The sequence below is a fragment of the Psammomys obesus genome, unplaced genomic scaffold, assembly GCF_907164565.1.
Source record: "Psammomys obesus unplaced genomic scaffold, mPsaObe1.curated_primary_1811, whole genome shotgun sequence".
NCBI lineage: Eukaryota > Metazoa > Chordata > Mammalia > Rodentia > Muridae > Psammomys > Psammomys obesus.
This window is the reverse complement of record NW_026585504.1, coordinates 41932787-41954663: the sequence shown is the minus strand read 5'-3', so window position 1 is coordinate 41954663 and position 21877 is coordinate 41932787. Positions and strand designations below refer to the sequence as shown.

Sequence of the window (21877 nt, the reverse complement as noted above, 5' to 3'; positions counted from 1 at the left end):
TCAGTTGTCCCAGAAGATCTAGGTGGCAAAAAAAAAAAAATTTCACTTGGATTGACCTCTTTGGGTTTTAGTTACTTTTTTTTTTAAGTGGGGGAGGTGGTGGAGGCAGGGCATGAGAGGGGGTTAGAGGACAATTTGAGGAAGTTGGTTCATTCCTTCCACCATATGTGTCCTAGGGCTCAAACTCTGCCCTCTTAGCACTCACAAATGTACTGTTCACTGTACCTGGCTTTTCCTGTGAGTGCACAGGGCTCAACTGGCTGAGACATCTCCCCACGCCCCTAATTTTTGATTTTAAGAGTCAGGATCTTACTATATCGTCCAGCCTGGCCCCAGAATCCTGGACTCGAGAGATCTTGCTGTTTCCTGAGTAGCTGTGGTTGCAAAGGCATGGCACCTTTGCACCTGCCTTGTCCTCCTTATTTATTTGTGTAGGACTAGGGATCACACCCAGGGCCGTGAGTGTGCTAAGCATTCGCTCCACCACTGACCTATATACATCAGCTCCTAGAGCTAACATTTATTGACATTTGGCATGTACCACAGTTAAGTGTGGTGGTGTCACCTCTAATCCTAGAATTTGGGAAGCTGAGGCAGGGGGATAATGAGTTCAAGACCCTGTCTTAAAGACAAAAAGATACATAGTATGTAGAAGGCATTATGCCAAGTACCTCTCAAAAATTACATATTTCTTAAAACACTCATATGTGGTGTGAGTTTTGTTCTGTTTTTCCTGATGAAAACCTAAAATATTAATAGCTGAACTGCTCAGGAACCAGAAGGAACAGGGTTTGTTCTCTTGGAGTATTATTCCCATGGTCTTAACATTGTATATTTCTGCCTCATAACTTTGGATGCTGGATATTAAAAGTTTATTTTACGGAGCTGGAGATATGGCTCGGAGATTAAGAGCATTTACTGTTCTTGCAAAAGACCCACATCCAATTCTCAGCACTCACAACTGTTGGTAACTCTAGTTCCAGAAGAACCAATGCCCTCCTCTGGCCTCCTCAGTGCCCATGGGTGAACACACTCACACACACACTCGCATTACATACACACACACATTCAATAAATACACTTATTTAACAATAATTTATTTTCTATTTTTAAGAGTGGAAAAAAAATATGCCTGAACTTTTTGGGCCGATAATCGTGTATCAAGTGTGTCCCTTTTGAGAGGGTTGCCAAGGAATCAGACAAATAAGGGTGGCCGTTGGACGGAAATAAGTCTAATCATGACAAGTCAGTTACACAGCCAGAGACAGTGAGGAAAAGAGCCCTGGAAGGGTCAACCTTCACCTGAATAGAACCAGGAAGCTCCTGGGGAAGGAGAGGAATAAAGTTCTCTTGAGCAGTGCTTAGATAGAGAATTGCTTCTTTTATGACTACCATTCTGGGCCTCTCTCCTGCTCTGACTCCAGCTCTCACAAGACTCAAGCACACATCGCTCACTCACTTAACAAACTCGTGCTGTGCATGCATGCATCCAGCTCTGAGCACACTCGGTGAATATGAACGTGAGAACTGTCCGGCACACGATCTCAACATCCAAGAAGCTGAGTTCTAGTAAGTGAGCAATACAAAGGGACAAAGGGTGGGGACTCCAAGCTCAGCCTGGGCCAAATACGACCAGGTAGGCCAGTGACCCGGTAGGGCCATGTGAGGAAAAGCTTCACCTCCTGACCTCCTGCTGCTGCCTACTGCTTAGCTCTGTGATGATGATGATGATGACGAAGATGATGATGATTACTGCTGCTACAATTAACGTTTACTAGGCAAGCGGTACCCTCTTGAACGCTGGATTTACAGAGGTCTCTCCAGACTCTGGGTAGAGGGGGCTTATTGGGAAAAGAAGGCTTTAACGTCTTACAGAGTGGACAGATGTAATGGGTGTGGCTCAGCGGTAGAGTGATGATTTAGCACGTTGGAAGCCCTGGGTTCATCCCCTGTCATTCCAAGAACAGAAAAGAAGAGAAGGGAAGGAGGTGCTCGGGATGCAGTCCAGCAGGCAAGCTGCTGGCTAGCGTGCACGAAGCCCTGGGTTTGGTCCCAGCACTTCTTCATGCTCCGTGTGTGGTGGTTCGCACCTGTAATCCCAGCCCTTGAGAGGCAGAGGCGGGAGGTCCGTTTCCGAACTTTTTGATATAGAATTGCTTTCATCCCCATTTTGTGGATGTGCAAACAGAGACTTTTAATTAGCTAGCCTCTCAAAAGTGTGGAATCTGTTGTCTGCGACGTTAGAGGGACTGACTGGTACCCCAGGAGTGTCTGCTTTTTCCACTTCCGAAGAAAGCACGGGGAGATTACTAAGGCGGAGGTAAATGGTGAGATTTTTGGTTCGCCCCTTCATAGAAAGTTTCTATGAAGCCAGACGTGGAGGCACACACCTTTAATAAAATGCCAGCACTTGTGAGGGCAGAGGCAGGCAGAGCTTTGTGAGTTTGAGGCCAGCCTGGTCTACACAGTAAGTTCCAAGCCCTGTCTCAAAAAAAAAAAAAAAAAAAAAAAAAGTTCTTACGTGGATCCTAAGAATAATGGCCTTATGAGAGATCAAAAACACCTGGGGTAGAGAGACATGGTCCTTGTTGAAGTGCATAAGATGGGAGGGCTATTGCCAAAGGCCCTGGCTTCCGGGAGAGCAGCCGTGCTGCTGGCCATCAGCCTTCAAGGAGCATAGCTGGCTATTCTGATTCAAGGCGTAGATGGAAGGCCGCCTCTCCACCGGCAGCCATTTGTTTCCTCTTTTTGCTCTCCATTCTCTTATGCAAAAAGGGTTAAAAGCTGCCCTTTATGATCACAGCCAGGACTTGAGTGAAAAGACAGGATTCCATCTCTGGGGATTCTGAAGGGGAAGCGGTTGTCCAGAAGTCTGCCTTTTGAAGTATAATGTGTCTGCTTCCTGTATGAATGCCCAAGTCAAGAGGTTGTCCAACTGGTGGCTGCCTGAACTTCACCACAGCTCTGATTTCAGCCATTTCTCTGACATGCAGGAAGTTGTGTGTCTTTAGCCACCTGCAACTTGATGGCCAACTGATCCAATGCTTTGTCCCTGCAGTCAGCACCAGGAAGTCAGGACTTGGGCTGCACTCAGCCAAACACAAGGTCAAGGGCTGAAAAAGGGTTGATGGTTTCTTTGTTGTCTGTACTCTTTTTTTTTTTTAATATTTATTTTTATTCTATGTGCATGAATGTTTTGCCTGCAGGCGTGTACACACTGTGTGAAGTGCCCAAGAAGGTCAGAAGGGGGCGTCGGATTCCCAAGGAACTGGAGCTGTGTGGGGGCTAGGAATTGAACCCAGGACCTCTAGAAGAGCAGCCAGTGCTCTTAAATTCTAAGTTATCTCATCAGCCCCCTGTCCTGGTTTCCCTGGCATGGTTGCCAGGATACTGCTCATCTTGCTTGAAGGCCTATATTGGGAAAATGTGGTCCCTCTCCCACACCTCCAATATCCCCATATCTATTTAGTGGTAATTTTCAGTGTGCCATGGCATAAAGTTTGTTTATTCCAACTTTATTTTCTTGTCTAATTGTGGCTTTTATTTATTCGTTCATTTTTATTTTTTTGTAACATGTTAAGAAACTCAGCTAAGCCTGGCCATGCAACCTGTCTGATCCCAGCTGCCTGGGATGCCAAAGCAGAAGGCTTTCAAGTTTAAGGCCTGCCCAGGTGATAGAGTGCGTTCTGGGCCAGCAACTTAATGAAACCCTGGACCTTGTATCAAAATTAAAAAGGTCTGTGATGTGACATAGTTAATGGGTTCGATCCCAGCCCTGCTTAAGGAACAACAACAAAAAAAGGCAAATTTCATGAGGTCATGCCCCCGATTGGTAGAATGCAACGTCTTCTTTTCTACTCTAGATCTAGCATTATTTTTCCCTTTGTGCCCCTCTGTTTTGTCCCTTCTTCCTGTCTGTCCTTATTTCCGGCTCTCCCTCCAAGTCTATCTCTGTTGCTCGCCGTATGGTGCTATCAAGGTTTCTCCGCCGCTGTTGGTTTGTGGGCCAGTTAATAGCGATAGGGGCATCCTGTGCACTGCTGAAATGCTTAGCTGTGTTCCTTGGCTTCTCACCAGCAGCCTGGAGCACCACTGGTCCCTAAAGGGCAAATCTATTCCTCTGCTCCTGCTGAGACTCACTAATTAAGCCTCACTGCAGCTTTTCCACGAAGGGATCTCCCATCTGCTGAATGGGACTCAGGGTTCCCCAAACGCGTGCTTGCACTGTACTGAGCCGGTATTCCTTAGGCTCTGCTGCCCTTACCCCTCAGGTCTCTAGGAAAGAGCAGGCAAATGGATAGTTGCCCTGGGCAACTGGATCTTCTGAGTTTCTCTGGGGAAGAACCTCTGGTCTGCACTTATAGAAAGACATGTTGGGATGTCTTATAGAAAGGATGTTGGGCTTGTAATGAGGCCTTCCTATGAAGTATGCAAAGCTGTTATACCTCCTGAAAGGACTCTACTTGGCTTCTGCAGGAAATTCTGCATGTTTCTTGGGGTAGCTAGATCCCTTACAGTCGAGGGAAGGCCAGGCCTTAGCTGAGAACCTGGTGAGGATCTGTGGTCCCTCATTTCCAGAAATCCACATTTTGCCTATAGATTGAGAGGCTCACAGATGCCAAAGGTTGATTAGCCATCATCTGTTCATCCATCCACCGCACGTTAGGAAGCTCTGCCTTGACCTCATAGCTTCGGGAAAGAAGTAGGAAGACCGGAGGAGAGGTAAAGGTGAATAGGAAAGGAACAGCAGTGGCAGTGTAAAGCAGACTCCTTTTCTTTTCCAGCCTGGCCCGAAGGCAGGACCAGCTAATGAGAGGAAGAGAGGAAAGCTAAAGAGATGAGCCACAAGGCAGGCCCCCTCCTTCCACAGCTGCAGCAGCTCAGCGGGCTAGATGAATAATCTGAGGCGGGAGAGTGACCCTGGAAGAACCCTTTGTTCCAGCTGAGGCTGGAGCAGGGGCACCGAGCCATTCACACGCCATCACAGGGCATCCTGCTGGGTACTCTGGGGAGGGGGCACAGCAGCCAGTCATGGGACTTGGCCAGGCAGATAGCTTGATGCTCAATAGGGAAGCCCAGCTGCATGCTGCTGAGGTTGGGGGAGGGGCTGTGTCTGCCAGCCTTCCTCCAGGCGTTGGTCTGTCGCACAGACAGGAAGGCACTGACTGGAGCTCTGACTGGACCCAGTTACTCTGTCCTGAGGTGGCTTGATCTTGTCACCCTCCTCAACAGTAAAGTCTGACGATAGGGCTCACAAACTCTCTCGTGCCTCCGCATGTGGATTCCTGGACATCCAGAGGCCCCATGTCCTGTTTTCACTGTTATCGCTTGCCCTCAGTGTTTGGGGGTTCAAGATGGAGCCAGTTGTATCCATTTCTCAAGTTAGTTTTGGAAGGAAGCATGCAGAGGAGTCTTAGAAGCATGTGTCTACCCCCCACTCCCCTTCTGAGCACAGCGCCCGCTAGTGGCTTTGTTTGCCCCCTGGCCTTTACAGATGTTGTCTTGGACAGGGCAACTGGGCAGCCTGTGAACCCAAAGTCTGAAGATGCCTTTGGGACCACATCTGCCCTGGCAGAGGAAGCAAAGCACAATCACATTATCCTCACATCCCTCTTGCCTTGTCACTGTGGCTCTCTGAGTGACCTAGTCCTAGGCCCTTGGACTAGGCTTCTCTCCTCCTCACCCTTATAGGCTTTGGGGTGGACAGGGGTTGAGGCCCTCTCCTTCCTCCTCTCTCCTCCCAGGCCTAGCCAGCAACCTGGAATGCGCCTGTGGCCGGAGCCACTTCACATGCGCGGCGAGTGCCCTGGGAGAGTGTACCTGCATCCCCGCCCAGTGGCAGTGCGACGGAGATAATGACTGCGGGGACCACAGCGATGAGGACGGGTGCAGTAAGTTACACTCCAGGGACGGCGGGAGGCGGGAAGAGCTGAGCCGCGCCGTGTTCTGTGCCCACCTCCTGTCCCCTTAGAGCTGGGCGCTTGCAGGGTTGACGGATGTGAGGAGATACGGATTCTTCACCCTTAACCACCCGTATTTCTACCGGGTGGTTCACGCCTTTAACTCCGATAAGGCGCACTTTGAGAAGTCGGAAAAGGGCTAGGAATGGCGGCTCACACCATTCCTCCTCGCACTTGGGAGGCAGAGGCAGGCAGATCTGTTGAGTTCAAGGCCAACCTGGTCTATAAAGTGGGTTCCAGGACAGCTGGGGCTGTACCGAGAAACCCTTGTCTCAAAAAAATTAAATGAAAATGAAAAAGAAAGAAAAAGTTGGAAAAGGTAGAGAATAAAATACTCTTAAAGCCATAGTCTTTAAATAGCTCTTGTATTGATGAATTCGATACGTATGATGCATGCTTACATCTAAATTTTTGGTATGCTATACATAGATGCAGATTATTTTGTGTTTCTTATTTTAATATTCTGTATAATCGCAAATATTAAATAAGATAAGCTTTGTGAGAAATTTTATATTTGGGTGGCTGGTGAGATTGCTTAGCAGGTAAAGGTGTTTGCCACAAAGCCTGGTGACTATTTGGGCACCACGACCCACATGGTGGATGGAACCAGCTCTGGAAACTTATTATCTGATCTCTCCATGAACACTGTGGCCCTCCTGCCCTCTCCCCGACAATAATACTAAACTCTCAAACTGCAGTAGAAAGCTATTGAAGAAGTCACCTGATTGAGGCTAAGGCTCAGTACTGGGGCTACTTGCATTGCATGAATGAGGTTCTAGGTTCAACCCCCTCCCCACACTGAAAAAAAAATCTTGTTTTCCATTTAAATTTGCCTTTTCTCCCACATAGTCACAGACAGACAATGGGCCAGGATGTCCTGTCTTGGATATATATAAATCTCACTGTTAAGCCAGTTGTCTGGATTTAGGGGTACATGTCTGGCCCGCAGCATCTACGCTGGTGACTAATTAGTCTAATGGGAATGAAGCTACAACCTAGACCTCATTAACCCTAACCAGCTCAGCTAATTATGATAATAATAAAGGTTTCACTTTCATGCAGCACTTTCTATGCATTATCTGAAAAGCCCTCTGTGAGTTGAGTGTAATTATCCTCTTGTGTAGCCAAAGGAGCTACTGCTCAGAGAGGGCAGGTGACTCATTGTGGTAAGCAAGGAGTTATGGATGGGTCAATGATCATCCTTTAATAAGGAAGGGAACATGTCCTTTTTTTTTTTTTGGTCTTTGTTGTTTTTTGTTTGGTTGGGTTTTTTGGGTTTTGTTGTTGTTTTGTTTGTTTTTGTTTTTTTGAGACAGGGTTTATCTGTGCAGCTTTGGTTGCCCTGCACTTGCTTTGTAGACCAGGCTGACCTTGAACTCACAGAGATCCACTTGCCTTTGCCCCCCTGAGTGCTGGGCTTACAGGTGTGTGCCACCGAGCCCGGCTCCTCCTGGTATCTTTTGAGGAAGGGTCTCATTATAGTTCAGGCAGGCCTCAGACTTGATATGTAGCTTTCACTCTTCCTGCCTCTACCTCCCAAGTGCTGAAATTACGTATGTTCGCCTCCACACCTAGCTTTATGAGGTGCTGGTGAGCAAATGCAGGCTCTCATTCTACCGACTAAGTTACAGCCATGATCCTGCTTTCTCTCTTGCTCAAGTTTTTCTCACCTCTTCCTCCAGTGTCTTAGTTAGAGTTCGGGTTTTTCTGCTGCCCCCTCTTCCCAGATGCAGTTTCTTAGGGCCTCTATCCGCTGGGGGCAGGGATATGGGTAAGGACAGTGGGATCCCAGGCTGCTGGGAAAGGATTTCTGACGCAGTATAGCCTGCCTGCTTCACTTTTCCCTTTTCTTGGGCTCAGTGCTGCCGACCTGTTCCCCTTTGGACTTCCACTGTGACAATGGCAAGTGCATCCGCCGTTCCTGGGTGTGTGACGGGGACAATGACTGTGAAGACGACTCTGATGAGCAGGACTGTCGTGAGTATTGGAAGGGGCCAGGCAAATTCCATGGGCAATTTGTTGGGTAAGAATTTTCTGTCAGAAAATGATGCCCCTGGCCCGTTTGAGCGCTCTGGTCTTCAGCTTTTGCCCAGTCCTTTTCCCTCCTCTCTTGGTCAGCTAAACCCACAAGAGGTGGTCACCTCCTCAGGAGTCTTAGGGGCAGCACCGGGACTGTTGACCACCCCCGAAGGCTTTACTGAGGGGCTTTCAGGCACTGTGCTCCCTGTCCACAGCAGCCTGACTCATCTGTGCCCACAGCCCCCAGGGAGTGTGAGGAGGATGAGTTCCCCTGCCAGAACGGCTACTGCATTCGGAGCCTGTGGCACTGTGATGGTGACAATGACTGTGGTGACAACAGTGACGAGCAATGCGGTGAGTGGTGCCCTGGAAGCAGGAAGGGATCCACAGTAGGCATGCCCATGGGAGGAGACAGCTGCCAAGGTCTATGCTACCTGACCTGAAAATGCCCCAGGGCTCTGGTGCAGCTGAGAGACAGCAGGCGGGCAGAGCAGTCCATACTGTCAGGAATATGGACTTCCCCTGCCCTGGAACCAAAGGAGGATGGTGAGAAGATTCTATAGGACGCCCGTCTCATTGCATCCCCAGACATGCGTAAGTGCTCAGACAAGGAATTCCGCTGCAGTGATGGGAGTTGCATTGCTGAGCATTGGTACTGCGATGGTGACACGGACTGCAAAGATGGCTCTGATGAGGAGAGCTGCCGTGAGTGGTGCTACCCCTGAGGTTTCTGGGCTGGGACAGTGACTAAAGGCTCCATCTCCTGGATACGGGTTGGATGAGAGGGTTGTGTGCGGGCAAGGGAGCATGTGTTCTGAAGGAGTGACGTTGGGGTTGGGGGTGTAACTATAGACATGTTTGAGTAGCATGCCGGAAGCCCTGAGTTCTGTGCTCAGCACTGCACAAACCAGGAGGGCGCAGTGGTACACACCCAAATGTGATCCTAGCGCAAAGGAGGTAGAAGCAGAAGGGTCAAGATTTCAAGGTTCTCCTTGGCTATGAATCGAGTTTGAGGCCGGACAGGTCCATGATCCCTGAGCTGAGGTAGCGGCAGTTATAGAGGGCTGACTCCTTCAGGTCCATCAGCATGGAGAAGCCTGTAGGACCGTCACAAATGAAACCCAGCTGCAGCGTTGTTTGAGGAAGACGCCCTGCCTGTGTTGCTTGCCCCTGTGCGGGGTCAGACCCCTGTCCCTGGTCGCCTGGGTCTGAGGGCTGCTCTCCCTTGCAGCCTCAGCGGTCCCCTCTCCTCCTTGCAATCTGGAGGAGTTCCAGTGCGCCTATGGCCGCTGCATCCCTGACATCTACCACTGTGACGGAGACGACGACTGTGGAGACTGGTCGGACGAGTCCGACTGCTGTGAGTGCTCTGGCTGGCTGGGGGGAGGGGCGGGTGCAGGTGCCAGCTGGGGCGGGCACTTAGGGAGCAGTGTCCATGTTCCCTGCTCGCTCTTGGGGAGGAGCTGGAGTGTTGCGGGTGGGGGGGGAGGGTAGAGATGGGGCTTTCTGCTCCTCCGTGAGGCGCTGTGTGCACGGGCTCGCTGGAGACAGAAGGTCTCTGTCTCCCCAGCTTCCCACCAACCCTGCCGCTCTGGGGAATTCATGTGTGACAGTGGCCTGTGCATCAACGCCGGCTGGCGCTGTGACGGCGATGCGGACTGTGACGACCAGTCCGATGAGCGCAACTGCAGTGAGTTGGGGAGAGCAGCACAGACAGTGAGGAGCTAAGCAAGGGTTTGGGGGTGGAGAAAGCAGGCACATTAAATAGCTCTACAGCTGGGTAGGCTGCGCACTGCATGGAGGCAATATCTTCAAAGTCTCACAGTCCGGAGGTTTCTAGCCGCATCGGGGCGGTTTTCCAGTGGGTGACTGTCAGGCGCTCTTCATGAGGAGATACGTTCTGCGACACCACTGTCAAGAAGAGTGGCCGGTGTGGTCTGGGTGGCAGAGCAGAGCTTCAGGCTGAAGTGGGAGGACCAGCCTTTCATTAGGCTTTTGCTTTGTCCAGCCACCTCCGTGTGCACAGCCGAACAGTTTCGCTGTCGGTCAGGCCGCTGCGTCCGTCTGTCCTGGCGCTGTGATGGGGAGGATGACTGTGCAGACAACAGTGATGAAGAAAACTGTGAGAACACAGGTGGCGTCCTCCGGGAGTGTTCCAGGCCCCTATTCTAATGCTGGGAGTGGGAGGAAGAGGGGGGAAAGAGAGCATTGCCATTGCTCCCCCTGCTGGCCAGAGGTGATGCATCCTTCCACTCGAGTGGCTGGGACTTTCCCTGCCCTTGCCAGTGTGCCGGGTCAAATCCAGGTGCAGGAACACGGGAGCTAGCTCAGTGGGTAACAGCGCTTGCTAAGCAAGCACAAGAGCCAACGTTCAGATCCCTGGTACCCAAGTTAAGAAGTTAGGCATGGCTGTGAGTGCCCGTGACACCAACCGTGGGAGGGAGAAGAGTCAGATCCCAGAAGCTCATTAGTCAGCCTCACCGAAACAGCCGGCTCCCGCTTCAGTGAGAAACCTTGTCTCAACGCGATAAGACAGAGGATGCACAATAAAGGAAGCTACCAGATATCAGCCTCTGGCCTCCGCACGCACATATACGGGCGCCACACCTCCACCCGGCACCCGCCCATGTCCACACACAGGCCCATGCAGTCCAGGTGCATCAGCGACCTGTGTCCGTGCCTTTGAACACAAAGTCGAGGCCGTGAGTCTCAGCAGCGGCTCGCATTCTCACTTTCGCCCTGGCCTTGGAAGGAAGGGCTGCTCTCCAGAGAGAGAGTGTCTACTTCCCCTCTGCGTCTGTGCCTCCCTACCCGCTAAACCTGGTTCAGAGGGTACACTGTTTTACTCAGTCCCAGTCACTCATCCATTGCAGAATCCCGGGGAGAGAACAAACTCAGACGCTCAGCCCCCCTTGTCTGAGATGTTTCCTGTCTCGGACCCTAGAAAATGACAGGCTCCTGTCCCTTGTGGACTCAGGCTCTGCCCCTCCTGTGACCTGGTTCTCCCCTCCCCCCCTCCCTTCCTAGGAAGCCCCCAGTGCGCCTCTGACCAGTTCCTGTGTTGGAATGGGCGTTGTATTGGGCAGAGGAAGCTGTGCAATGGGGTCAATGACTGCGGTGACAACAGTGACGAAAGCCCACAGCAGAACTGTCGTGAGTGTCTCTAGCGTGTGGGCCTGGCCTGTGGTTTGTGGCTGACCCCCACCCGTAGGCTTCAAAGGGAGGCCTCCCTTGGGACGCTCCAAGTTTTCGGGAGCTGTTCTTCGTGGTCCAGGTGGAATGCCAAGTTGGCTTTATGGGGGTGGATTCTGGGCTCCTCTCCCAACCCTGGCTTGGCCGGCACAGGGCCCCGGACGGGTGAGGAGAACTGCAACATTAAAAACGGCGGCTGCGCCCAGAAGTGTCAGATGGCGCGAGGGGCCGTACAGTGCACCTGCCACACGGGCTACCGGCTCGCAGAGGATGGGAGAACGTGCCAGGGTGAGTGGGGGCCCACGCTGGGGCAGAGCCAGGATGCTGGGTGGGAGCAGCACACAGAAAGCTGTGTGTGGCGTATCAGACCAGCCTGACTTCCTCTCACCTCTGCGCTAACCCTGGGAAGTGGGGATCATTTCTCCCATGTTGCAAATAGGGAAACCAAAGTGCAGAATGTAGGTGAGTGACTTACCCAAAGCCACACACGCAGCCAGCAAACAGCAGAGGTGGGGGTTTGAAATCAGGTCTGCATGACCTCAAAGCCCTGAGTCCCACCAGGCCGAGGCAGTAGATGGGGATATGGGGATGTTACCAAGAAACCAGCTGGGTAGCTTAGGAGTGAGTTAGAGTGGGAAGATGGCAGTAGGCAGGCTTCCTGACCCCGCCTGGTGTTCACAGATGTGAATGAATGTGCCGAGGAGGGATACTGCAGCCAGGGCTGCACCAACAGTGAAGGAGCTTTCCAGTGCTGGTGTGAAGCAGGGTATGAGCTACGGCCCGATCGGCGCAGCTGCAAGGCTCTGGGTAAGGAGTGTCAGCACGTGGCTGGGTGTGTGAACGGGGACAAGGCAGGTGCTGCAAGCTGAAGGACTTGCTGAAAAGTAGATTTATTTCTGCAAGTTGCAATCTGGGCCTCAAGTAAAAGGTGATTTGGGTTGGGGTTGGAGAGGGGAGTCTGCTCTTCCAGGACAGACGTCATCAGCTTGGGACATTCTCGAGTGGGCATGGGGTCCCAGCTATCGGCTGAGAGCCTGAGGGTGCATGCTGAAGAGTCTGGCGGCCCTGAAGCCCAGTGGGGCCCTGTTTCTGTGCTGTGTCCAGGGCCAGAACCCGTGCTACTGTTTGCCAATCGCATCGACATCCGGCAGGTGCTCCCGCACCGCTCTGAGTACACGCTGCTCCTCAACAACCTGGAGAATGCCATCGCCCTCGACTTTCATCACCGGCGGGAGCTGGTCTTCTGGTCTGATGTCACCCTGGACCGCATCCTCCGTGCCAACCTTAATGGCAGCAATGTGGAGGAGGTTGTGTCTACTGGGCTAGAGAGCCCAGGTAGGAAAACAAGGCCCTGAGTGGAGAGCCAGGGCCACCATGTACAAAAATCAGTGGAAAGAAGGGGACAGGCCAGTGTTTATAAACTGCACAAAGAGGAATGTCTCTTCCAGTGAAATCTTGGGTGGAACTCTGAGATAGGAACCAACTGTTGAATTGAAGGTGTTGCCTAATTGGTAGAATGCTTGCTTAGCATAATACATAAAGCCCTAGGTTTGATCCCCCTGCACTGCATACACCTAACGTGGAGAGGCCTGTAGTCCCAACACTGCAGACAGACCATAAGTTCAAGGTCATTCCTAACTACATTTCTTAAACTACCAGTTTAAGGCCAGGCTGAGATACGTGAGACCCCCGTTTCAACAAACAAAAAGCAATTGCTAATTCGGTGACCTCAAGTGATCCTACAAGCAGGTTAAGTGACTTAGAAGCTAGTATCCAGGACTGGGGTTAAACCTCAGTAGTAGAGCAGTTGCCTACTTGTGAAAGGCAAAGTTCCATCGCCAGAACCAGCCACAAAAAAAAGGAAGGAAGGAAAGAAAACAAAACAAAACACCAAGTGTCTAGAGTCTGCTATCCATCCTGGCTGTGGTGATGCATGCCTGAGGTTAAGGGCAGAGGAGTCAGGAGTTCAGGGTCATCCTCGGCTGTATGAGGAAGAAATGCAAGACCTTGGTCAGTTGCTTGACTTCTCTGTATTTCCACTTTGCGGGAAGTGCAGCACTCACCGAGCTTTAGTGGTTCAATAACTCGTGTAAAGTTCGTGTAAACAAGGTCCTGGCCCCAGAAGCAGCCTTTTGTGAACCTCTGCTCTTGTTTCTGAGACACAGAACTTCTTAGGGTGAATCCCTATCAGTTTCCTGCCACCTTCTCTCACCAGGGGGCCTGGCTGTGGATTGGGTCCATGACAAACTCTACTGGACTGACTCAGGGACATCCAGGATTGAGGTGGCTAATCTGGATGGGGCCCACCGGAAGGTGTTGCTGTGGCAGAACCTGGAGAAGCCCAGGGCCATTGCTCTGCACCCCATGGAGGGGTGAGTAGGTGTCTCAAGTTTCCAAGTCCCTCCTGTAGGTGGGAGGGATCGTTCTCAGGCTTCCTGGGCCAGACTTTGAGGGTCATTCTCAGAGTGATGTTGATAACATGAGCTCAGTACCCAGATGCCCTTGTGTCCTGGCTCTGTAGTAAGTGGCCGTGGATGAGTAGCCTTGGGTCAATCTCTCTATGCTCTCTTCATTTATCTCTCTTTTTTCCTTCATTTATTTCTTAATTGGAAAATAAAAAACAAGCAAAAGTATACATGTGTGTATGTATGCATGAATACATACATATGTATACATGTGGTACATACATATATATATATACACATACATACATATATATGCACCTATACATATATGTGCCTATGGAGATGCATAAGCAGAGCAGGGGATCCCCCCAGGCTACTGAGACCCTGATCTAAATAAGTAAACAAACACAACTGCTTTTATAGATGTTCTAAGATAAAATAATGGAGCATTTCAAATGGAATAAATTTACAAATTAGGTAAGTTTGAACTGTTTAATGTTTTTTTATTAGCCCATGAAGTGGGGCTAATTAAAAGTTATTATTAATTTAAAGCAGCTAGAAGTCAAGCTAATTAATATCTTTAATTTGAAGTAATTTTAAAAGTTAATAGACAAGTTTCTCGCATTGAAGTCTCTCTTGAAATGCAAAATCTTAGCCTCTGGCTTGTGTACATTCCATGTCACCAATTGAGGGAATGACTTCTTAAGAGCCTGCAATTATACGTCAGTTGTTTGAGAAATGCAGTTATGGGAAAGGGGCCTCCAAACACATAAGGCGGCAGACCAGACTGAGTGCGAGCAACGTGCCTGTGCTAACGTATACACTGCACACTCTCTTGTCAATTTCCCAGGCAATAGGATTGTTACCTGTCTTGTCTTCTGCTCTATTCCTAGGGCTGACTTATGCCCTTTCCACAGCAGACACTCAAAAAATATTTCTCACGAATAAATGTAGTCTCAAAGCACTTAAATCCAGATATTTAAAAAAACATTGTTCTACGGAGCTGGTGATACAGTTCAGTGGGAAAACAGCTGCCCGGCATTAGGCTCGGGGTTTAACTCCTTGGGTTCAGTCTTCAAGCACTTGGGGAAAAAGCATTTAAAAATAATAATTTTTTTAAAAGCCCCTTTCAAAGCTGGGCATGGTAGCACATACCTTTAATCCCAGTACTCAGTGAAGCAGGTGGAGCTCTGAGTTTGAGGCCAGCCTAGTCTACAGAGTGAGTACCAGGCCAGCCGAGGCTAGATAGTGAGACCTTGCCCCCAAAATAGATGGAGATAGGTAAATAAAATGCCTTCAAGGCATGCAGGTGGAACCCTGTGTGTGAAACCCTTTCTGAGTATCGGCCTAGTTATTACTTATCTGTCCTCCTCTGCCCATCTCTTAATTTCCTTACTTTCCAGAACCATTTATTGGACAGACTGGGGCAACACCCCGCGCATTGAGGCCTCCAGCATGGATGGCTCTGGACGTCACATCATTGCTGACACTCATCTTTTCTGGCCCAATGGCCTCACCATCGACTATGCCGGCCGCCGAATGTACTGGGTGGACGCTAAGCACCACGTCATCGAGAGGGCCAATCTAGATGGGAGTCACCGCAAGGCTGTCATTAGTCAGGGTGAGGCCTTTGATGTTCTCTCTTTCATCTCTCTACTCCTTCCTCAGTCCTGCCCCCAGGAGCCTTGGCAGAGGGTGAGATCTGTGTAGCTGCCAGGTCTGGGCTCAGGGGGCCATGGCAGGCCATGTCTGGACTAAGGTCTTTTTGAACTGTCTCCAGGCCTCCCACATCCCTTTGCCATCACAGTGTTTGAAGACAGCTTGTATTGGACAGACTGGCACACCAAGAGCATCAATAGTGCCAACAAGTTTACTGGGAAGAACCAGGAGATCATTCGTAACAAGCTCCACTTCCCCATGGACATTCATACCTTACATCCCCAGCGCCAACCTGCAGGTAAAAGAAAAAAAAGAACCTCAAAAAGTGACCTAGATTTGTAGTATCAACATGGATGCCAGTGCCTCTTGAGCTCTTGGCACTTGTCATAGGTACTATTAATGCTAGTGAGGCAATGACATGGGCTCGTTGCTCCCTCTGCTGGACATTTAGGGTGGTACATTTACAGGCCTCTCCTGTGAGTCATTGTGCTCACATCTGGAACAGATATCAAAATTAGTAAGACAGAGTTCTTATCTGAAGAGAGCCCAGCCCTCCATCCCTTGGGCTGGTGGGTGGGGTCTACCTTTGTAAACTTTTAATTTCTCCTGATGGTCTTGTTCTGGACTCTTTGAGCAGGGAAAAACCGCTGTGGGGACAACAATGGAGGATGCACTCACCTGTGTCTACCCAGTGGTCAGAACTACACCTGTGCCTGCCCCACTGGCTTCCGAAAGATCAACAGCCATGCCTGTGCCCAGAGTAAGTGGGTTTGGGTTACCATAGGCACTGGAGAGATGGCTCAGCTGCTTTTTCAGAGGACCCAGAGCCAGTTCCCATTTCCCACATGGTGGCTCACAACTGCCTGTATCTCTGGTTCCAGGGGATGTGATGACATTTTCTGGCCTCCAAGAGCACGAGGCACACATGCGCTACACATACACGCATTAGGCAAAAACACGCTTAGAAATAAAAACAGGTTTTTTGTTTGTTTGTTTGTTTGTTTGTTTTGTTACTCGAGACAGGGTTTCTCTGTGTAGCCTTGGCTGGCCTGGAACTCATTCTGCAGACTAGGCTGGCCTTGAACTCAGAGATCTGCCTGCCTCTGCCTTCCAAATGCTGGGATTAAAGGCTTACACACGTATTTCTGAAAAGGGGAAGGATACAGTCTAACAACAGTCAAGCAAACACTATATTTATTAGATATATGAATTACGAGTAATCTAGAGACTATTTAGATTATTAAGGATGCACACGGGTTATACCAAAGCGCCGCCCTGCATTATATAAGGACCTGGAGTGTCTGTGAATTGAGGATCTGCACATAGCAAAGGCTAACTGTGCTGGAAAACTGTTCAGACAAGCCAGACGAGGCCCAGAGGGTGGAAAAGCTGCTGTGGACAACAGTGGCCAGAGCTCCGTCTGTGGGAGGGGGGGAGCCTGAGCCTCCGCCTGAGCCCAGCTCTGGTACACAGCCATCGAACTTGTCCCCTGATGTCTGCTAGTCTCAGATGCTCATCTGAAAATGGGAGCAAGAATAACATGCACCACAAAGCACTCAACTGTTTTTTCATACAAAGAATTAGGTTTTTCTCATGGCACTTTGCAAACAAAATTTGTTTTTGTTGTTTCTCCTTCCCTCTTCTCCCCCATGTCCCTGCACAGCTGTACCCCTCACCCCATACCCTTGTTCTTCTCTTGGCCTCCGTTACTCTCTGGGGCCATGTTCCCTTTTGTCCTCCCCCTTTCCTCAACAGCTTTTTTTTTTCTGTGATCTCTTATGTAATTTCATAGCCTGTGCCCACTTTCATACCCACTTATACATGCATATAAACATTGACAGAATCCACATGTTAGAGAGAATGTTTTCTTGTTTTAACTTTTTGAGTCTGAGTCACTTCACTTAATAATATAATACTTCCATCCATTCTTCCTGCAAGGTTCATAATTTTATTTTTCTTTATGGCTGAAGTAAAATTACACTGTGTGTCTATACCAGGCATTCAGCTTCTCTAATCATAAAGCCCAGTGCCTGGCAAGGAAGGAGCGTAGTCAACAGTCATCATTGGCTGCATCTGTGAGGACAGCAGCACACGGAAGGATCATTCCAGACAACAGAATAGAAGCAGAAACTGTAGGCAGGCAGTCTAAGATTCCGGCACTTAGGAGTCCGAGGCAGGGATAGAGAGTTTGAGAAGAGCCTAGGCTATGTAGTAAGACCCTGTCTCGGGGAAACAACAACAACAGAAAAGCAGAAGGCCTGGAATAGAATAAAAGTCTCAGAAGTAGGCTGGGAGTAGGCAGTGGTCCAGCCACAGCACTGGAAATGGTCAAGAGAAGCCAGAGAAGAGCATAATTCGAATGAAGCTGATAGGACACCTAAGCGGTGGGGTAAAATCTGTTTCCATTGGACTCTGAAGTCTCATTACACCAGGATGGGCTGAGCTGTGCTTCAGGGCACGCGCAGGGTGAAGAGCAGGGGGCGGAGGGCAGCAGGTCCCAGGAAGCGTGATTGCACCAGGTGACACGCAGGTGAACATCTGTGCCTGTCACTGTCACTGGATTTAGAGCATTAAAAGGAGACCCCTCTCGGCCTTTGATCAGGTCTTGACAAGTTCCTGCTTTTTGCCCGAAGGATGGACATCCGTCGGATCAGCTTTGACACAGAGGACCTGTCCGACGATGTCATCCCACTGGCTGACGTGCGCAGTGCTGTGGCCCTTGACTGGGACTCCCGGGATGACCACGTGTACTGGACAGATGTCAGCACTGATACCATCAGCAGGGCCAAGTGGGATGGAACAGGACAGGAGGTAGGGCCCAGTGTGGATCCAGTCCCTCCGGGAGGGGAAGTGTCTTCTGCTCCTTGCAGTTGGTGGAGTTTGGGCTTCGGAGCTGGAATAGGAGTGCAGGGGGTGATACAGCTTTGCTTCCTGCCCAGGTGGTTGTGGACACCAGTTTGGAGAGCCCTGCTGGCCTGGCGATTGATTGGGTCACCAACAAGCTCTACTGGACAGATGCAGGTATGTAAGGACGCGGTGGCCTGGCTGCCCTGAATCTTCTAAGTCTACATACAAGGCTTTAGCCCTTATTACTCCAATTACTACTTCTTTTGTGCTATAGCTGCTGCTTATGAAAGTTTTGAGGCATTTTGGACAATGAGCTTACGACCTGGGTTTTTTGTTGTTGTTGTTGTTTGTTTGTTTGTTTTCTATGAATGTCTGGATAAAACAGGGATTTTAAAATGAGTCTTAGTGGAGGTAGGGGCTTGGGAGGCATTTAAAGGGGTACCTTTAAAGCAGTGCTCCTCCAAATGTGGTTTCCGGAACAACAGCACTAGCACGTCCTGGGAAGTTGTGAGAAGTTCAGATCCTGGACCCCAGACTTACTCAAAATCTTGAGGAATTAATTGCAAGAATCTTTAAACATTTGTCTATATGTATGTGCCGACCTGAGTATACCAGGTGTGTATAGGTGCCCATGGAGGCCAGAAGAAGGTGTCAGAGCCCCGGGACCTGGAGTTATGGGCAGTCTTGAGCCACCTAGTGTAGGCGTTGGGAATTGAACCCAGGTCCCCTTCAAGTGCAACCAAGCACTCTTAACCCCTGAGCCACCATTCCAGCCCCAGAAATCTGTGTTTTAATGAGCTCTTCTCATCTTTATGTGCACTGAAATCTGAGAATCTTGTCTTTAATCATAGGACAGAGTGGATTTCCTAGGTTTAGAAACTTGTGCTATTCCAAGGAGTGAAACTAATCACGTCCTTGAATTTCTTCTCATAGTTCCGGTCACTAACTATCCATTGCATATTCACCACAAAATCTTTGCCAAGCATTTACTGCATACAAACCCCTGTGCTGAGCAGGGGTTGGAGGAGGAAGAATGAATAATACTAAAACAATAATTATTATTTTTGTTGTTATTTTGGTTTTTAGGGTTTGGGTTTTTCAAGACAGGGTTTCTCTGTTTTTAGCCGTGGCTGTCCTGGACTCACTTTGTAGCCCAGACTGGCCTCCCACTCACAGAGATCCTCCTGCCTCTGCCTGCCCAAGTGCTGGGATTACATGCGTGCCCCACTGTGCCCGGCTTGGAATTATGTTTTTGCCCTTATTCCTTGGTAGGTACAGACCGAATTGAAGTAGCCAACACGGATGGTAGCATGAGGACAGTGCTCATCTGGGAGAACCTTGATCGTCCTCGGGACATCGTAGTAGAACCGATGGGCGGGTATGTACTGTCTCTTTTGAGCCCCGACTCCCCCAAGAACGAGGTATAAGAGATGAATCTGGAGATTAGGGGAAAGGGCCAGGTTTGTGGATGTGCTAAGGACAGAAAGGGGATGTGAAATCCCTGTTTTCTCTCTGGCAAGGAAATCTTTTAAATTTTGTCCAAAAAAAAGTTTTTGTTGTTGTTTGCTTATAAAAGCAGTTTCAGCATTAAAGAATCTTAAATGTGTAGAAAGTGAAATGCTTACCTTCAACAGTTCAGGGTATATTTTTCTAAAATATGTCTTGCTCTAAATGCCTACAAATATTGGTGGTGGTGGTTACGGTGGCAGCGGCAGTGGTGGCGGTGGTGACAGCAGTTTAAGTTTTATAAAAGTGACATTGTTTTGGAACCAAGTAAGTACCTGTAATCCTAGCACTAAGGAGGTAGGAGCAAGAGGGTCAGGGGCTCAAGGTCACTGTTGGCCACTTAGCAAGTTCAGCACGAGCCTGGGCTACATGAGCTCTGTCTCAAAAACAAAACAAAACACCCCCCCCCCCCAAAAAAACAACTACCTTGGGATTTTTTTTCTTCTGTTTGGCTATATATCTTTCATAGCTTTCTCATTTGAGTATACAGTCCTGCCTTGCTCTTCTTCAGAGCAGGAGTCTGTAAACTTATGTGCCATAACCATTTAACACATGTAGTCAAGAGGATGTTTTTGCTGGGTGTGACAGTACACAGGAGCTCAGTCGCCTTCCCCTTCCGTCTTCACTCCCAAGGCGGCCTCTTCTGCTCTATGCTCTGTAAGCCTTGGCCTCTCATCTATCAAGACCCTGAGGTACCTTTTGATAGTGACCGAGGATGAGGATGTAAGGCCTTCAGGGACAGCTCTGAGTCCCTGGGCTGGACAAGAAGCTGGGATAACTACTGCAGGCAGAGTCCTAAAACCCTCTGAAGACCTGCCTCCTCACTGTTTTTTGTTTTTTTTTTTCCCCGCTGTGGAATGAACCCTCATGTTTGCTAAGAAGCACCTTACCAGTGAAGCACACTGAAACCCCCCTACTGGGTACTAACTGGAGGTCTAAGAACCTCCTTGCTTACATCCAGGTACATGTATTGGACTGACTGGGGTGCAAGCCCCAAGATTGAACGAGCTGGCATGGATGCCTCCAGACGCCAAGTCATCATTTCTTCTAACCTGACGTGGCCTAATGGATTAGCAATTGACTATGGGTCCCAGCGGCTTTACTGGGCTGACGCCGGCATGAAGACTATTGAATTTGCTGGGCTGGATGGCAGCAGGAGGAAGGTAAAGGTGGCACTAAAGCATCCTCCCTGGCCCTGGAAGCCTGCAGGACAGCATTCTCTGGCTGGCAGCTGACAGGAATTAGGGGGACTCAGAGGCCACGGGATCAGCATGGGACAGATACTAGTTCTCTAAGGCTGTAGCTACAGAGGACACAGGGCTGCTGGTTTATAATTCAAGCAAACTAGGAATTAGGGTGACCTGTGGGTTGGGCACACACACAGAGGCCTTCCTAGTATCCATCACAACAAACTTCCAACCACCTGTTGCAGACCAGACCAATGACTGAACTGCCTCTCTTTTGCTGTTGTTTATTTTGTTATCATTTCCAACTTTCAAAAAAATTACCAGAGTATAAGAGGAATAATACTTTGCCACGTATCTTGTACCATTCTCATTTTCTCTTTCTCTCTTCTTCCCTTTCTCTCCTTCCCTCCCACCTTCCCTCCCCTCTCTCTCCACACGAATACACACATACACAAATATAAACAAACACATACAATTATTTTTCTGAATCATCTGACATGAAGTTGAAGAAATTTTGCCACAATTCCAATGTTTTCCAGCATGTATTTCTTAAGAACAAGAACCTTATATGGTAAAGTTGAGCTTGGTCACAGGAAGTTGCTGCCTAGCACCTTGCTGAGCTCTTGCCCCGTCCCTGTACTGTTTTGTGATACAAAGGTTGCCGTCTTCCAGGTGCTAATTGGAAGTCAGCTTCCCCACCCTTTTGGGCTGACTCTGTATGGACAGCGCATCTATTGGACGGACTGGCAGACCAAAAGTATACAAAGTGCTGACCGGCTGACGGGGCTGGACCGGGAGACTCTTCAGGAGAACCTGGAGAATCTCATGGACATCCACGTCTTCCACCGCCAGAGGCCTCCGGGTGAGCAGCCATCAGCAGCGGCTGGCTTCTCCCTCAGCCTTCTCAGACCCTAGCCTGCCCCACTGACATTTTCCTCTTTCTGTTACAGTGGCAACCCCATGCGCTGTGGAGAATGGTGGCTGCAGCCATTTGTGTCTCAGGTCCCCAAATCCACGCGGCTTCAGCTGTACCTGCCCCACGGGTATCAACCTGCTGCTTGATGACAAGACATGCTCACCAGGTGAGCCAAATCGGGCCCTG

The 21877-nt window shown here is 49.6% G+C and overlaps 1 protein-coding gene across 1 annotated transcript in view; it reads left to right on the top strand.

The window, feature by feature from the left end:
* Positions 1-21877, top strand: part of Lrp4 (LDL receptor related protein 4) — a 49827-nt gene that overhangs the window by 7193 nt on the left and 20757 nt on the right. Inside the window, exons 2-22 of the mRNA XM_055602960.1 lie at positions 5745-5891; positions 7821-7937; positions 8220-8333; positions 8568-8684; positions 9211-9339; positions 9550-9669; positions 9988-10113; positions 11007-11132; positions 11325-11459; positions 11853-11978; positions 12276-12506; positions 13387-13543; positions 14980-15197; positions 15357-15533; positions 15873-15995; positions 17838-18046; positions 18175-18256; positions 19355-19460; positions 20550-20751; positions 21448-21637; positions 21726-21857. Coding sequence (XP_055458935.1) covers positions 5745-5891; positions 7821-7937; positions 8220-8333; positions 8568-8684; positions 9211-9339; positions 9550-9669; positions 9988-10113; positions 11007-11132; positions 11325-11459; positions 11853-11978; positions 12276-12506; positions 13387-13543; positions 14980-15197; positions 15357-15533; positions 15873-15995; positions 17838-18046; positions 18175-18256; positions 19355-19460; positions 20550-20751; positions 21448-21637; positions 21726-21857 — 3084 coding nt within the window. The remainder of the gene's footprint in view (positions 1-5744; positions 5892-7820; positions 7938-8219; positions 8334-8567; positions 8685-9210; positions 9340-9549; positions 9670-9987; positions 10114-11006; positions 11133-11324; positions 11460-11852; positions 11979-12275; positions 12507-13386; positions 13544-14979; positions 15198-15356; positions 15534-15872; positions 15996-17837; positions 18047-18174; positions 18257-19354; positions 19461-20549; positions 20752-21447; positions 21638-21725; positions 21858-21877) is intronic.